Source organism: Diplodia seriata (assembly GCF_021436955.1).
Source record: "Diplodia seriata strain FDS-637 chromosome Unknown scaffold_2, whole genome shotgun sequence".
NCBI classification, from domain to species: Eukaryota; Fungi; Ascomycota; class Dothideomycetes; order Botryosphaeriales; family Botryosphaeriaceae; genus Diplodia; species Diplodia seriata.
The window spans coordinates 1,556,323-1,571,670 of NW_027117309.1; the positions used below are offsets into that span (position 1 = coordinate 1,556,323).

The window sequence follows — 15,348 nt, forward strand, 5'->3', positions numbered from 1 at the left end:
GCTCCCCTACGTACATTAAAGTTATCCACAATTGGACCGCGTTTATAAGAATGCATTCCTAACAATCATCGCCGCTGCAGGGGAAGACGCAGATTCGGGTCTTGCTGGGGTAACGACTCGAAATGGTCCCTTGAGTAACGTAACTGCGAGCACCGATTCGGACACTTCGCTATATGAACGGGGTGGTACTTTGTTGTGTAGAGAGCAACACGGGACTTGTATGACACGAACGGGCGTAGGACAATTTGTGCTGGATGGACGGAAGGGAGGTAACTGCCCTTGGGGTTTCTTACTACCTGACTATGGAATGGTATGGGTGGAAATTCATCAACCTCCGCTAAGCTTATCCTACACATCGCTTCCATTTTGCCCGCACCTAAACAATTATTAGTGTATCCCGCCGTTTATCTCCATCACAACCAATCCCCTCGGCCACTTTCTTTCCCTTCACCCATTCCCACAAGCCAAAGATCCAACCCCACCTCGACTACTCCCCACGCATCAACTCCGTCCGTCCGCGCAAACGTTTACCCAAACGGGAAGTGCAAGACGATCGTCCTCCGCGCTCCCATCCGCCCAGCCCCACTACCAGCCAAGGCCAGCCCACCGCCCACATCAACGCTCTTCTTGCGCAAACATTGGCAGCAACAAGCGCCGGGCGGAGCCGGGGCGATTAGGGAAATCGATCTCAAACGCGTGACTCGAAAATGGTCGCACTTAAATAACGCGCGCGCGAAGGATGGGGAAAGGCAAGCGTTCGTCGGGCAGCAACAAGACGGTAAGCGGCTTCCCGTTATCTAGTTCCTAGGTCCGCGTACATGCACGCGTTTCTCCGACATGATAACGCCGACTGTGCGCGCATCGAGGAGCATGGTTAGAAGAGCCGCACTGCCCTGCGATCAACCAAGCACGGCTACAGCCGCCTTCCCGCGCATCACTCACCAAACGTCCCGCGTGCCGTCGGCATGCCTACAAATATAGTTGCATGCCGACGGCCCCAGTAGTAAAAAGTAGTGGCGGGCACAAACGGCCCTTTTTGCCGTCCCGCCAAGAGGCTCGGCGCGGAAGCGGAAGCGGGAGAGGCTCGTGAGACGACAGCCCCCGGCCATCGGATCTTGGCGAAAAGGCAAGACGAGCAACGCGAAACCAAGGAAGCCGAGCGGGCAGGTGGTCGGCATGCTGGCAAGCCCACTTTTGCCGAGCGGCGGCGTGTGATGAGCCAGTCGGGTTGATCTTTGCTCCTGTGATGTGCGCTGCCATTTTTCTTCATGCGTGGATTCGGGACTCTCTTCTCTAGCAGATTCAATGGCTCCGTCGGTCCCCTCTTCGTTCTGTCCCACGTGTCGAGAGCAGCAATGCATGACAAATGCGCCTCGTGAGAGAGGTCGACACTTGTGGCTCGTGGCGGCGCTGGCGTTTGGGCTGGATTCATTTCTGACAAGCGGCGGCGGCGTCGGCATGATCGGCAAACGCTCGGAGCTGAGGGCGCAATTGGGCCCAAAAAGCGGGCTCCCAACAACGAAATGCCCAGTTGATGACTCAGGCATGCGGCTTTCGTCGTCGTCCTTGGAAGGAAGGGGAAAAGGTGCAGGATCCGAATGGAAACGGCGGCGGGGCGGGGGCGGCCGGAGAAGTGCGCGCGCGGCCAGTCTTCCCTTCTAGAAGAGATGACATGTATGCCCGTGTTCTGGCGATGAGTCTTGGGGTTCCTGCCGCGCAAAGCGGGTCTGTGTTGGCTGTTCCAGAGGCCAGATAAATTTTTCCCCCTTCCAATCTTTCGACTCATACCCCGTTGTCAGCTCTTCCCTTCTGACCGTCAGACGATTTTCAACAAAACCGTCTGCCCATTCGAAGTTCAACCTTCCCGAATACGTCACTAGCCGCTCCCGCTCGCCCCTCCCGCCTTCGTCGTCATTCTTGTCTTGGCCCGCCACTACCCCGCCGAGTGTTGAATGCATCCCACAGCTGCGTCGTGCGATCCCTTGCGGATGGGGCCCCCATGGCTGCATCCCGTGCAGGCGTCTACCAAGGAGACCAATGACTCCCAAGCAACGCTATGTCCCAGACCTCCATGGATGAACTCGCCTGGATCCAGCAATCCCAGTATCCATCCCCAGATCGACAGGATCCCCGTGGAGTTGTGCCCACACGGCAACGGCAGCCAAGCCGTGGGACTATTGCAACCTTTCAATGCCATCACGCCCGAGATTTCTGAGAAGCCCTCGGCGGCGTCGTCCGAGTCTGGGGATTCGGTGCTGGAGCAGCCGCACGAGAGCGACGGTCCTTGGTGGATGAGTATGGTGCACAACTTCACTCCTTCATGGGTACGTTCATTCCCCAGCAATTTCTTCCATGCTCTTTCTTCATCACGCCGTGCCTGAAGCTCTTGGATCCTCTGTGAACGCAAAAGTGACTTACGAACTCCGCAGTATTCCATGACCATGGCCACCGGTATGGCCGCCTTAATTTTGCACGCTCTCCCCTATCAGAACCAGACCGTTACTGTGTTGTACACGATAATCTTTGTCCTTGATGTTTTCATGTTCGTTGTCATATCCCTTCTCGCAATTTTGCGGTATACACTGTACCCGCAAACATGGGGAATGATGATACGGCATCCCGTCCAATCGCTTTTCCTGGGCTGCTGTCCCATGGGCTTGACTACAGTCATCAACATGTTTGTCTTCGTGTGTATCGAAAATGCCGGATGGGGCAAATGGGCTTCGGATCTTGCGTGGGCCCTGTGGTGGATTGACGTGGTGATGGCCGTAGCCTGCTCTTGTGGACTGCCTTTCTTGCTGTAAGTTGAACATGACTGTTTTGGGAAGTATCGTGCTGACGCGAAAATCAGTATGCACGTGCATCAGGTGGACCTGCCCTCGATGACGGCGGTGTGGCTGCTTCCCGCGGCTACTCCAATCGTAACAGCATCCAACGGAGCAACCATAGCGTCCATGTTGGCGAGCACCAACCAACAGCATGCCCTGTGGACCCTGATGGTCAGCTACGTGCTGTGGGGTATCGGCCTTCCTATGGCCGTCGTGACGCTGGGCATCTACTTCCATCGCCTGACGATGCACAAACTGCCTCCGCGGGACGTCATCATTACTGTCTTCATGCCCGTCGGTCCGCTCGGCCAGGCCAGCTTTACCATAATGAACTTGGGTAAAATGGCGCTGAAGTTATTTCCGGAGGTAAGAATGCAAAACATGATAAACCGTCCACAGGCAGAAGCTGACGACGGACTAGACCGGATCCATCCACCCGCTGGCAGGTGGCGTCTTCTACATTGTCGGTTTTGGCACAGCGATCATCCTTTGGGGATTCGGACTCGTCTGGTTGATATTCGCTGTTGCTTCAGTGACTCGCTCCAGGTTCCCCTTCAACATGGGGTGGTGGGGATTCACCTTCCCGACTGGTGTTTATGTCCTGGCAACTCTGCAATTGGGAGTCGAGTTTCCATCCGCCTTCTTTGACATCCTCGGGACCGTAAGTACAGGCTCGGTCTGTTGAAATCCGTTGCGCTAACACACAGTGCCAGGTTATGGCGGTGATTGTCGTCCTGATTTGGTTTCTCGTCGCGGTCATAACTTTGCAGAGAAACCTGATCGGAGATATCAACTTTGCACCTTGTTTTCTGAGCTCCAGGAGAGTACGGCGGAATAGAGAGGTATCTGATAGAGTTTAGGGGATATTCCAAATGAGACCAGTTCTTTCACGCGACATGTTCGGTTGGCTGGTGCTTTTCCAGGTCGAATGGCACCCACTCGGAGCCATCAGTCTTGGCCCAGCCATGATCTTTCAGGGCGCCTAAATGCTCATTGTCGTCCAGGGTTTCAATCAGGGCGTCCCACCTGTAGTCCCGACTCTTTACGGACGGACGCAGCTTGTGTCGGCGGTTATGCACGAGGAAGCCGGCCAAGACCCTGTAGGTGCGGTCCAGCTCGACCCAGAGATCGGCGGGCTGGGCTCGCTTCATTCGATGGGGTTCGTGCAGAATGGTGCTGGTCGGCTCTGGAGCCAGCTGGAAGGTAATACAACACTGGGTTGGTAGGAGAGCCAAGTGGCGGGCGAAGCGGAGGACATTTTCGCTTGTGGGAAAGATTGCAACGTAGGTGAGCGAAGTGGCAGCGTTGGAATCCCAGCTCGCTCGCTCGAGAAGGTGCCTCAGGACGCAGGGGGAAATGTAATGCTGATACTCGTACAAGTTGTAAGCGGACAGCGAGGAGCCTTCGTTGTAGCCGATGTGACACCAACGGCGCCTGGCCATGAGATTTTCGGCGGTAGCACAGGACTCGGCACAGGCGTGGTCGGGATTCTGACGTAGCTCGAGGACGTGGTAGCGCTGCTCGAAGGCCCAGCTGTGCTGGAAGTAGCCACCGGAGCCGGCGAGACGGGCCAAGGCGGCAGGAGGGGCGACGATCTTGATCGAGGCAGGCTCGATGCGATGGAAGACGACAGACCAGAAATCAGTGGAGACGGAGGCGATATCGGCCCTTAACGAGCCGTAGATTTCCCCATGGGCGCAGACGACCAAGCTCTTCACATGATGGCGGCGGTCGAACTTGGCCAGAAAGTCGCGGATGCGGGGCAGCTCGGCGGCGAGGCTGGGGACCCATTCGTTGTGCTCGTCGTCAAGGATGTGCAGGTTGAAGACGAGGTAATGGAAGAGCAGGGGCCGGATGATACGGCGCCAGCGGGGCGACACCAGAGACAGGGCCTTGAGGGAGCGGTCCCGGAACGAGGTGAGAGCATGGGGATCGGGCTCGTCGAAGAAGTGGGCGTCGGACGGCGGAGCACGGTCGAGGTAGGAGATGACGTGCAGCTTCAGCTCGTCGGGGAGGGCGTCCATTTTGATGAGGAGAGGAAGAGCCGATGGACCTCGGAGGTGGAGGTGTCGGGAGTGGACCGGCCCGCGCATGACGTCGGGTGTTTGCAACGGCGGCCCCCAGTTGGGTAGCCGCCCCCGCTGCACCTGCCTGCCCTCTGGCTGATTCTGGCTGGCTTCGTCGCTGAAACGCTGAAACGCTCGCCACGCGCCCTTTGCATCGAACATTCCTCGGGGCTTCGCGCGTCAGCCCCCGCCGACTGTGTCACCCTGTAGCCGTCGGCCTGACGCATCATGATCCGTCATGGCCACCATTGTGACCGCCACCCGTCGACCGGCAGCCATCCATCGATTTCAATAGAGACTGGCCATTATTGCAGCCTCGTATCTGGTCGATGGACAGGCGCATGACTGACTGCAACCTCAACGTCTGCTCGGCCCATGCCGGATTGGGCACCCTCGAGAGCTGGCAGCGCAGCGTCTTGCTAATATTAGCAGCAGATCGCTGGGAGCTAAGGGTTTGCGGCAACAGCTTGTCCCGATCATCTTTTCAAGACAGTGGCGTGTGCCACAACCCTGTCGGTTTTTTCGTGGCCGCTGACCCGCCGTGCCACCGCACCGGGAGCTAATGCACCTCCCCTCGTCGTATCCTTCATGATTCTTGCCTCTCAAAGCAACTGCAACCCTCTCACGTTGTCTCTCCCCCGGACGGGCGTTCCGCACCTGGCAGCCTCCTCTGCTACATAAAGACAGCGCGCGATCCCTTGCATCCCTCTGTAGCTTCATCAAGCCGCATTCCAATCGTTACTTCTGCGTCAACTTCGACCACCATGCCTTTCGCTTCGCACATCCTCTTCGCCGCCCTCGGCCTCCTCTCTCCCGCTCTTGCTTTCCCAGCCAAGTCCACCGTCTTGGAAGCTCGCCAGTCTCAGACAAACTACCGCTACACGCTCACCGCGTATGCTCCCAACAACACCACCTTAAACGGTGCCAAATCCCAAAACGGTGGAACCCTCTTCGCCGAGAAAGTCGGTCAATATTGCCCTACCATTGTCGGCTCCTCCTGTCCCAATGGCACTGACACGGTTTACGTGGGTGGCTTGACCCCCGTAAGTCTTGCCCCTTTGAGCTGCGTGTCTCGAGCTAACCAGACTAGTCCTCCATGGTACCCGGCGGCCAGGAGCTTTACGTCGCTGCCGATGGTGCGATCCAGATCACTGTCCAGCACTCGCACGAAATTCCTTCAGGCGCCTATCCCAGCTACAAAGGCTGGTCCTACAACGCTCTGCCGACCGCCAACGATTCTGACGTTACTTCCATGGCCAACTGCCCCCTCGACAGTCCCCGCTACAACTGCGAGACACCCTTAGGTTACTGGACTTTCCAAGCGCCTGACGCCGCAAAGGATGTTGGAGGCGTGGTGGCCTGCCCCAGTCCGTACTCTCCGGACAAAGCGGTTGCTTATGCCGTGACCCCAAAGTTCAATCGCACCGACTGCACTCCCATGCTGGGCTTGGGCACCCATAACTACACGGGTGTGTTCCCGCCCGTGTGGTCGTACTGATTGCAGTCGAAGAATGCTCGATGCGTTACCTACTCTTTTATTCCTGTACTGTAAATAATGCCTTGCTTAACTCCTTGAAAGAAACGTTGGCATAGTTAATGCATAATATCATCATCCTATCAGCCATTGTCCATCTCACGCAGGACTCATCCCATGAAGATTCCGTTGATCCGCTGATAACATATGGCTTGGCACCTTTTATTGATACTAAACTTTCAGAAAGTCTAAAAAGAAAATAAACGGAATGATGGGTGAAATGCACACGAGAACCGACTCTACGAAAACTCGCTCACTTGGCAGGCGAAATTCGCTACCTCATACCCCGGAATCCTCCTCCTCAACCCCATTCGCAGTCGCATACGTATCCCAAGCAGTGCAAGTATCTGTCATAGCCGCAGCGCTGATGACCTCCTCCATCTCGCTTGCGCGCTCGAGGAACTGCATCGCTAGGCCTTCGGACGTGTGCCAGCCGATGTGGCAATGCATGAGCCTGATGAATCAAGACAAGTCAGCAAGAATTAGTCGGGGGAAACTGAAGCAGGAGAAAGAGGGGAGATAAATAGGAAGAAAGAAAAGAAGGGCTACTAACCAAGCACCGGGATTGTCGGTGTAGAATGCGATGACCACATAGCCACTGGCCGGCAAGGTCGCAACGTCCCTACGCGGAGGGTTGGCCGTGTTGAGCGTCACCGCGTCTGAGTACGTGCCCGTGCCCGACGCCAGGATCCAGAAGTCGTGACCTGCGCAAACAGAAGAATATCAGTCAAACCGCTTCGTCAGAGCCCCCCGGATCAATGCCCAAGTGAGAGTTTTTGATTCTTACCGTGCAGGTGGAACGGATGCGGCACGCCCTGCGCCGTCTCGATGACAAAGTACACCCACTCATCCGCCGACGCCAGCTCGACGACATGGTCGTCGTCGGTCCAATCCGTCTTGCCGTTGTAGACGCTCATGGTCGTCGGGCTGCCCCACTCGACGGCCATGGTCTTGGCGCTGATGTACCACTTGAACAGGTTGCCCAGCACGCCGATGGTGACGGGCATGTCGGTGCTGTCGGACGCGACCATGGCCGACGTGGGGTTCTGCACCAGCGCCGGCACGAGCGACGCGTACGGCTCGTCGACGCACTCGTTGTCGAAGTCGGTGTAGGCCGCGGTCGTGGGGTCTGCTGCGCTGCTGCCGTCGTAGCGGAGGATGGCCCGGATGTTGTCGACGTTCTCGTTGGACGAGCAGGCCGTCTGCGGGACCGCGCGGATCCAGTAGTCCCGCTCCTCCTGGTCGGCCGTGATGACGACGTCGTAGCGCTGGCCCATGTTGATGTCGAGGTACTCGGTCTGGTACGGCTCGATGGGGACGAAGTCCATGGCGATGACGGTGAGTGTGTGGTTGTCGATCATGAACTTGAAGTGCGTGTCGATGGCCGTGTTGACGAGCCGCAGACGGTAGGAGCTTCCAGATGCCACGGTTGTTTCCCACCGGGAGCCGGTGATGCTTCCGGAATCATTGTAGACATTGAGTCCGTTGATCAGAGCGTTATTGAGGTCTGGAGGGCCTTGGGTTTGTGCGTAGTTGTACAGCTGGTCGGCAGTCTGGTGAGACCAGTCACTGAGCATGACCGGGCCGATGTCCTCGTCATAGTTGCCGGAAGCCGGCCCATGAATGACAATGGGACCAAAGACGCCGTTCCATGCTTGCAGTGAAAAGTGAGAGTGGTACCCTGGAACAGTCAGCTGTTGTCTCGGTAGTGCTCATGACCGGTGCGGCTTACAGCTAGAACCATACTGCGTTGCGCGCCAAGTATAAGTCATAGACTCTCCCGGCTAAGGACATGGTCAGCATTGGCCTCTTCATCTGGTTCGGGTGGACATACCGCAATCGGGCACTGAGTGATACTTGGAACGCCGTCCATCCAGTTGGTCCAGTTTTGGCGAATACCGTGCCAATGGATACCCGTTCCATTGTTCTGCATGCTGTTCATGACATGCACAACTGGGTAGCGTCAGAGACCATTCATTTGGCTCCCTCTCCATCAAGCGATCAACCACTGGGCTAAAGAAATGATTGAGGCTTACCAACTGTGTCTCCCCAATTTGCCTCAATGGTAGGGCCAGGAACAGACCCATTGACCGCCAAAGCCATGCGCTCAATGCCATCGGGTGACACAGTCGTGTTGGTGACATCAAACCAGTACTGCGGATTTTAGCTCGTGGAATGGAACTTCACAGCTGGTAGAAGTTCTTACCTCGACAGTGACCCCCGTGTCCGGGATTTCAGAGTACCAGTCGGTTTGAAGATCATACTCACACCAGGTAGATCTGTCACTGGCAGTATTGCCAGTGCATACAGATGCCGCTGCAGAGGAAGTTGACGAGGCAGCTTGCGGCGCCGCGAGCGCTCCGGCGAAGAGAAGGCTCCAAAGGGAGAGTGATCGCATCTTCGCGGTATGGCGTGGGAGCAGGGAAGACGTCAAGTGAGGGACGAATGAATCCTAACGAAAGACTTCGATCTCCGGGGCTCTCCTTGCGCGATGGGTAAAGGGGGGAGAAGGGAGGAAAGCCTTGATCGGGTACGTTCTTCAGCAGACTGCGGATGAAGTTAAATACCAGCGTTGCAAGCGGCGGAGGGAAGCGTCAAGGCAAGCTGATGGTACAGAAATGGAGAAGCGATGCTACACCACCATCGTCAAACTCCAAGGCTTCTCGACGCGTACTTTGCTGCCTGACGGGGCGCCTGCAGTACTTAGCCGAGAAAGGATGTGTCTCCACTGTACTAGAGTCCTCGTGCAGGCTCAAACAGACGAGCGTAGGCTGGTGAAGCAGACCAAGCGGACAGGCTATTGCTTGACCATGTGCCTCGGCGTCTGGATAACAGAAAGCTTACGGCCCACAGCTGTGCCGGGGATCCATGGGGAAGGTCGGAGCATCGCCAATGCATGTAAGAACAGTGGCCCCGTGGGATTCCCCCCACGCAAATATTTCCAGTACGATAATAGCACATGAGAAGGCGAGGAACTAACCTCTCGCGATGTTGGAGCTGTCTGAGGCTCGGCTAGAGCCCATGGGGGCCACGACTCATCGAAGACATTTGGCCGCGAGTCAGCCGGTTCAGGGCTTAGTTTCATCGGGATCCGCCTGTCGCCATGTTTCAATAACCTTCTGCATATTTGCCTCAGGGCGCAAGAGGCTGGCAGGAGCAGCCACGATGGCGCATGGCCGTGTAAGCCACAAATTAATTTCCGGCTCGGGAACAAGGTAAACAGGCCACCTGCGAGGGTTGCTGACAGCATATATGGCCGGGATGAAGTGTGCCGCACAGAAACAATACTCTTTGAAGCATGCTACCGATCATTTGACTCGGACAGGAGGACTGAGCTGACGAGTCCATTTCCTGATGCAGCGAGTTGAGCCTTCAATACGAACTCCAAGTGCCAGAATCGCGTCCCATTGGCCGAAAGTCCAGAATACGTATAACCAAGTTGATCTGATGGCGCATCTAAGCGCTGTCTCGAGCATGTAGCCAAGTAAGCTGCTGCCTCTAGATAGGACTGCAAGTGCCCATGCGGTTGCTTAGTCGGGCCATTGTGCATCCAGCCGACTGGAACGACACCACCTCCAGATAACCCTCCAGAAATCCGGAGCTCGCACCGGGACCGCTAGAGGTCTCAATAGGTCTGCGTCCAGACTTGATCAGCCGCTGCATTTACCCAAATGACCGACCGTTGACTGAAGCTTTCCAGCGAGCAGTCACACCCGGCAACCCTTTGCATAGCACATATTAAAAGAGCTCGTGCAAACAGTTTGAGTACGTGGACTCGACCCAAAGGGAGCAGTCGAGCAGAAAGCGGGAACGGGACAAAATCATTGTGATGGTAGCAGGGTATAGTGCCTCGTTGGGCGCCTCACCCGCTCATCATCCATATGAAACGGCCAATCAACCTTGAAGGCATGTTCGCTTCCAAAGATAAACAAACGGTTGTCGGTATGGGTGCGAACACATCCGGTCTCGGGTGCATGTGGCTGATCTCGCGGGATCCACGGCGGAGGGTCCTGCTGACGTGGGAGGCAAAGTTGGGTTGCTGGGAGAGGCGAGAAAGCGCTTTTCTCTCCTGATTCGGCCTGGCTGAGAGGCGGAGACGCGTCCCCAGCCCAGACTTGAGGAAGCGAACACCACCTGTTGGGGCGCATATTCACCTTAAGCCACCCTCGGGCTTAAGGTCGGCCTTTTGTCATAGGGTGCTCAATACCACCACACCGCTCGCATCTAAGCGGTCGAACGGCGAGATAGCCGAGTCAACGCTCCCGCGCGGGTGCGGATGCTGCAAGGCTGACCTTGCCTATATTGTGGTCAGACCAAAAGCTATATTTCTCCGATGCTGTCCAAGGTACGGCCCGGCTGCAGTGACTGTCCCGGCCTCTGCTCCGCATGGAGCCTCAGCGGCGGAGAGAAATGCCCCTGTGAGACGGGAGACATGCGTCTTGGCACATGGCGGCGGCTTGTTCGTTGGATGCGGAACCTTAACAGCTCGAGCTTGTTGGCCGAAAGTTGCCGTTTTGGGAATCGTGTACGGTGTACGCGCGTCATCTTCATTAACGCCGGTTGGCTCACCGCGGGAACCTCAGCTGAATCCACCCACCGCCACTTGCTCGCCTAACGGTTTCGATTCCCTGCATGCGACTATAACTCTTGGTCCGGCGGTTGTGGCGATCAAGATAGTGTTGATTCGAACAGCAAAGCTGTGCAACCGCCGTGCAACCCGTTTTTGGCCCGCGAAATGAAACGAAGGCCACGTCGGCCCTGTCATGAGACCACCCTCGCGTAGCTCGTGCTATCGAGACCATGCCGGCGAAGCTGCTGCGCCGTAGATTGTGCCCTTCTGCCTGATGATCCTAGCCGACTTGACCGGGGCGTCAGTCTGTGGCATATGGATAAAGGCACCTCAGGAAAAGCTCGCAAAAGGGCCATTACAAATATTCGATGCCACCGCGAGGTAGTTGAAGCTGCGAATCCGCCTGGTCTCTCCTGGAAGCCCAACGTGGTAACCGTCATTCACCCACCTGGGACCGACGATCATGTTTTCCCTCTTTTTGGCAGCCACGGTGCTGTTCCTTGTCCGCTTTTCGACCGCCGCCGCCATCAAGCCGAGAGCCGATTCCTTCAAGCTCTATGCGTATGGTTCTGACATTCCCGATGGCCTGGGTGTCTTCATTGCAGACGGTCCGCATCCTGAAACCGGGCTTGGAAGACTCACTGACAGTATGCACAGGCATAGCCTATGCGGGCGTAGAAGTTCCTGCGGACGTCTCAGGCATCACGAACATCACTTGTAAGTCCAGTGCTGCTACCCGACGTAGACAGATCTCTGACTGCTCAGTGTCGACGGAGGACAGCCAAAGCGGAACCTGGACTGTGACTACTGACAGTGGCCAATCCTACGCCTGGGGCATCACCAACTCCGGCGACGATCTGGAGACGGTCGGTATTGCGAACTCGACCACGACCATGACTACAACGGGATTTGGCCTATACGGAGCATGGGCATATCATCTCTCGGATGCCGGCGAGATCCAAATGAACTATCGGGCTGTTCCTACCGAAACCGAAGATGTTTATGTCATCAAATGGGCGGCAGCTTCTACCACGGTCGATGATGGTGCTCTGTTGATCAACCTAAGAACTGCGTCGCCGGTGCCCATCACCGACAAGAATTAGGCCCGGATGAGAAGCTGGCCTTGAGACTTGTTGCAGTGGCTGGATGATGGATTTGCAGTTTTTTAGTTGGTATCTTGGCTTGTGATATGCCAGACTGTTGCTATTCAGATTGCGTTAGTGCAATACTCCCTTTGTCGAAAAATGGATGATTGGTGGTTTGCTTAAGTAATCCAAGTGCTTTCCACAAGCCTGTCGTCCCAGGTAGCCTGAAGAAAGATTACAGAGGCGTACCCAATCCGTATAGCTCCAGCCAAGGTTAACCTCGTCGCCACTTCTTTCCGCAAATTTTCAATTGGTGCAACTTGCTGCCGTCAGGGTCATGTCAAATTCTGATCTGTGCCAAGTTGAGTTTGGAAATATCGGAACAAGAGATATTACGTTCACAGCGCGGCGGTCAGGGAAAATGTGAGGGGCAACAAGGATGACTTTTCCAGCTATCTTTTACAGACGAAATCCCGGGTATCAATCCTAATTTACTCCTCGTCCTCGTCGGCCTCGTCGTTGACGACGTTGAAGAAGCGGAGCTCGTAGACACCCTTGGAGGTGGAGACGACGCGGAGCCAGTCACGGAGCTGCTGCTTCTTGAGGAACTTCTTGGTCCTGCGACGCGATCCCGTCAGCCATTGTTCCTGCGCGCACCTCTCCGGCATGACTTACAGGTACTTGAGGTAGCGACCAGAGAACTCCTGGTGGGCAATGACCTCGATCTTGCCGTCACCCTGCTGGGAGATCTGGACGGTGTCGCCGAGGTTGCCGGTGCGGCCATCGACCTTGATGCGGTCGTGGAGGAACTTCTCGAAGGCGGCGATGTCGAAGATCTTGTCGCTCACGGGCTGCGAGGCGTTGATGATGAACTGCGGCGGGCGTTAGACTGCGCGCTGGGAAAGGAGCGGGTGAGGGCGGTCGTACCTTCTTGGTGACCTTGGCCTTCTTGGGGCCGGCACGCTTCTGTAATGCACACTTAGCCTACTGCTCTCAAAAGCCGAGCCTCGCTCAGGAGATCGGCGGGCAGCAAAGCAGTGAACGTACGACGGGGGCCATTTTTGACGAGGTGTGTGGGGTGGTTGCGAAGTGCGCAAAGAAATGGGTATCCTGCGCTACGGCGGTGGTTGAAGATGTCGCGAGGTGAAGAAGAAACTTCGCGCTTGCCGTTTGGTGGAGGGAATTCGCGAAGTGCCGGAGCTCGGTTGGCGCGACTGTTTGGGACTAGCGCTCCCTTGATTCAACAAATGCGCATCATCTTCGCTCGGCGAGTCATTCAGCCTCAAAACACTTCCCTTTGAATGACGCAACGTAAGCCCGCTCGTCTCGTCGCTCGCGGCGGCATTTGCTGCACAATGCATTCGTGCGAAGTCACGCATTGCCACCGACTACGCCCAAACTCCCGGCGTCCACATCAGAGCGAAGTGCCATTTTGGGGGCCTTGAATTGGCTCAATTTACACTGAAAGATCGGTTTAGGGAGTGATGGGAACATCCCAGGCCTCGGAGAGAGCCTTGATTGCCTTCGCGTTGAACTGCTGTGCGCCTTCAAGGATACCATCCAAGTGGACAACAGTATGGGGAACACCCGGTATCCGCCAAATGTCGGCCTTGGAGCCAGCCTCGTTCATTTTCCTACCATACGCTTCGCCTTCGTCTCTCAGCGGGTCCATTTCCGCAGTAACAATCAGTGCTGGAGCAAGATTGGACAGATCTGGGTTCTTGATGGGCGAGACTTCCCAGTCCTACGTTTCGTCAGCTTTCTACTCCCCAGGTTTTCTCGTGAACCACTTACATGGTCATACTTGGCTGGCCGAGGATTCCCTAGCCAAGCTTTCTGGAAGTAGCTCATGCGCTCTCCCGGAAGAACCACAACATCCCACATCTCTCTGTAACTCTCGTACGGACACGTCGGATCAAGCTCGGCTGTCGGCGTGAATGCAGCGACCAGGTCGGTGACGGGCACTTGCAGCAGCTGGAATGCCAAAGGAACGCCTCCATCGCGGCACCTGAATGCTACGACAGCGGCAAGGTGGCCGCCCGCAGACGCCCCGCCCACAGCAAGCTTTTCCAGATCCAGCCCGAACTCATCGGCCTTCGCCCTCATCCACCGGAACGCGTCCCAGCAGTCCTCCAACTGGGTCGGATGCGGATACTCGGGTGCCAGCCTGTAGTCGACGTCGAAAGCGACGCAACCCAGGTTGTGCACAAGCCGCTTGCAAAACTCGTGGTCCTTCGCAAGCCCGCCGCCAAAAACCCAGCCGCCGCCATGGAAGTTCATGTAAGCCGGCTTCTTGGGTTTGCCGTCCACGGGCTCGAAGATGCGGATGGTGATCTCGCCGTCCTTTACTGGGCATTTCTGCTCGGAGATCTTGACACGCGTTGTGGGGAAGTGCGCGCGGCCGTAGGAAATGGCGTATTTGGCCGGGTTCGCCCGGACCCACTCGATCGGAATCTGGTGCGTGTGCAGCCTCCCGAGTTGGTATTTATTGTGCTGTTGAACAAAGGCCGGGTCGAAACGGTCCACCAGATGGGCCGGGATGGCGTTCAACATTGGAAGCTCGACATCTTGCGGTGGCGGGTAAGTATCGACGCTGGCCATGATGACGGACAAACGAGTAAATGCCTTTCACTTGCAGCTGAAGTTGCGGAAGCAGAAGTTCACCCGCGTATTTATGCCTGGAGCCGATAGGCACGTCGGAGGGTGGGGGTGAAGCTCCGATATCGTTACCCCAGCTAGTTGCGCATCTCCCTCTGCCCCACCATCGTCATTCCGCATCTACGAGTGCTAACTTAAGCACGAGAGGAGCGATTTGTGCCAGGCAACTTCTATCCTTGATTGCAACCCCCGAGTCTTTATTGTCGCTGCCGCACGCTCTTATGGATCTCCGCATGCCGAGAACCGTGCATCGGCTCAGTACGGTAACCTTGGCTTCGGGAAAACAAGCGCTCGACCCGAGAAGGCTGTCCTCTATCAGTACCACGGCACATTCTCAAACCCACCGAGGTCGTACCACAGTGCACCTACAGCTGGAGTCGATCTTGCGTAATTGCGAGACCTTTCCGTTCCCCCACGTTAACGTCTTCATGCGGCGGATCATCTTAGCTTTGAGAAGTTGCGGCAGAGAGATATTCGCATCTTGTAGCCTTTTCCGGACCTTATCCTTGGATTGGCGCGACGATTCGGCGTCATATGCAACCTTCTGGAACTCCATGAGTGCTTGAGTGTGGTTTAAAGCCGCAGTCTCAATTTTTTCTAAATCTTT

General features: G+C 56.2%; 7 protein-coding genes across 7 annotated transcripts; 3 read left to right on the forward strand and 4 right to left on the reverse strand.

The window, feature by feature from the left end:
- Positions 1–2,075: 2,075 nt before the first annotated feature.
- Positions 2,076–3,666, forward strand: SSU1_1 (Plasma membrane sulfite pump involved in sulfite metabolism; the record flags this gene model as incomplete). Its single annotated transcript, XM_066773333.1, has 4 exons — positions 2,076–2,324; positions 2,868–3,194; positions 3,250–3,489; positions 3,601–3,666. The coding sequence occupies 4 exons, from the start codon at positions 2,076–2,078 to the stop codon at positions 3,664–3,666; spliced, it is 882 nt and encodes a 293-aa protein (XP_066635900.1).
- A 49-nt stretch (positions 3,667–3,715) lies between these two features.
- On the reverse strand, positions 3,716–4,852 carry SLS55_001846 (uncharacterized protein; the record flags this gene model as incomplete). Its single annotated transcript, XM_066773334.1, has 1 exon — positions 3,716–4,852. The coding sequence occupies one exon, from the start codon at positions 4,850–4,852 to the stop codon at positions 3,716–3,718; it is 1,137 nt and encodes a 378-aa protein (XP_066635901.1).
- Positions 4,853–5,658: 806 nt separating this feature from the next.
- Positions 5,659–6,392, forward strand: SLS55_001847 (uncharacterized protein; the record flags this gene model as incomplete). Its single annotated transcript, XM_066773335.1, has 2 exons — positions 5,659–5,937; positions 5,985–6,392. The coding sequence occupies 2 exons, from the start codon at positions 5,659–5,661 to the stop codon at positions 6,390–6,392; spliced, it is 687 nt and encodes a 228-aa protein (XP_066635902.1).
- A 315-nt stretch (positions 6,393–6,707) lies between these two features.
- SLS55_001848 (uncharacterized protein) lies at positions 6,708–8,826 on the reverse strand (the record flags this gene model as incomplete). The annotated part of the gene is made up of 7 exons (XM_066773336.1): positions 6,708–6,882; positions 6,982–7,132; positions 7,216–8,109; positions 8,161–8,212; positions 8,263–8,381; positions 8,465–8,582; positions 8,635–8,826. 7 exons carry the CDS (start codon positions 8,824–8,826, stop codon positions 6,708–6,710), a joined length of 1,701 nt encoding a protein of 566 aa, XP_066635903.1.
- A 2,635-nt stretch (positions 8,827–11,461) lies between these two features.
- On the forward strand, positions 11,462–12,101 carry SLS55_001849 (uncharacterized protein; the record flags this gene model as incomplete). Its single annotated transcript, XM_066773337.1, has 3 exons — positions 11,462–11,606; positions 11,656–11,715; positions 11,764–12,101. The coding sequence occupies 3 exons, from the start codon at positions 11,462–11,464 to the stop codon at positions 12,099–12,101; spliced, it is 543 nt and encodes a 180-aa protein (XP_066635904.1).
- Positions 12,102–12,574: 473 nt separating this feature from the next.
- rpl22 (60S ribosomal protein eL22) lies at positions 12,575–13,142 on the reverse strand (the record flags this gene model as incomplete). Its single annotated transcript, XM_066773338.1, has 4 exons — positions 12,575–12,701; positions 12,759–12,955; positions 13,011–13,049; positions 13,131–13,142. The coding sequence occupies 4 exons, from the start codon at positions 13,140–13,142 to the stop codon at positions 12,575–12,577; spliced, it is 375 nt and encodes a 124-aa protein (XP_066635905.1).
- Positions 13,143–13,557: 415 nt separating this feature from the next.
- Positions 13,558–15,297, reverse strand: SLS55_001851 (uncharacterized protein; the record flags this gene model as incomplete). Its single annotated transcript, XM_066773339.1, has 3 exons — positions 13,558–13,827; positions 13,878–14,650; positions 15,111–15,297. The coding sequence occupies 3 exons, from the start codon at positions 15,295–15,297 to the stop codon at positions 13,558–13,560; spliced, it is 1,230 nt and encodes a 409-aa protein (XP_066635906.1).
- Between the last annotated feature and the right edge of the window lie 51 nt (positions 15,298–15,348).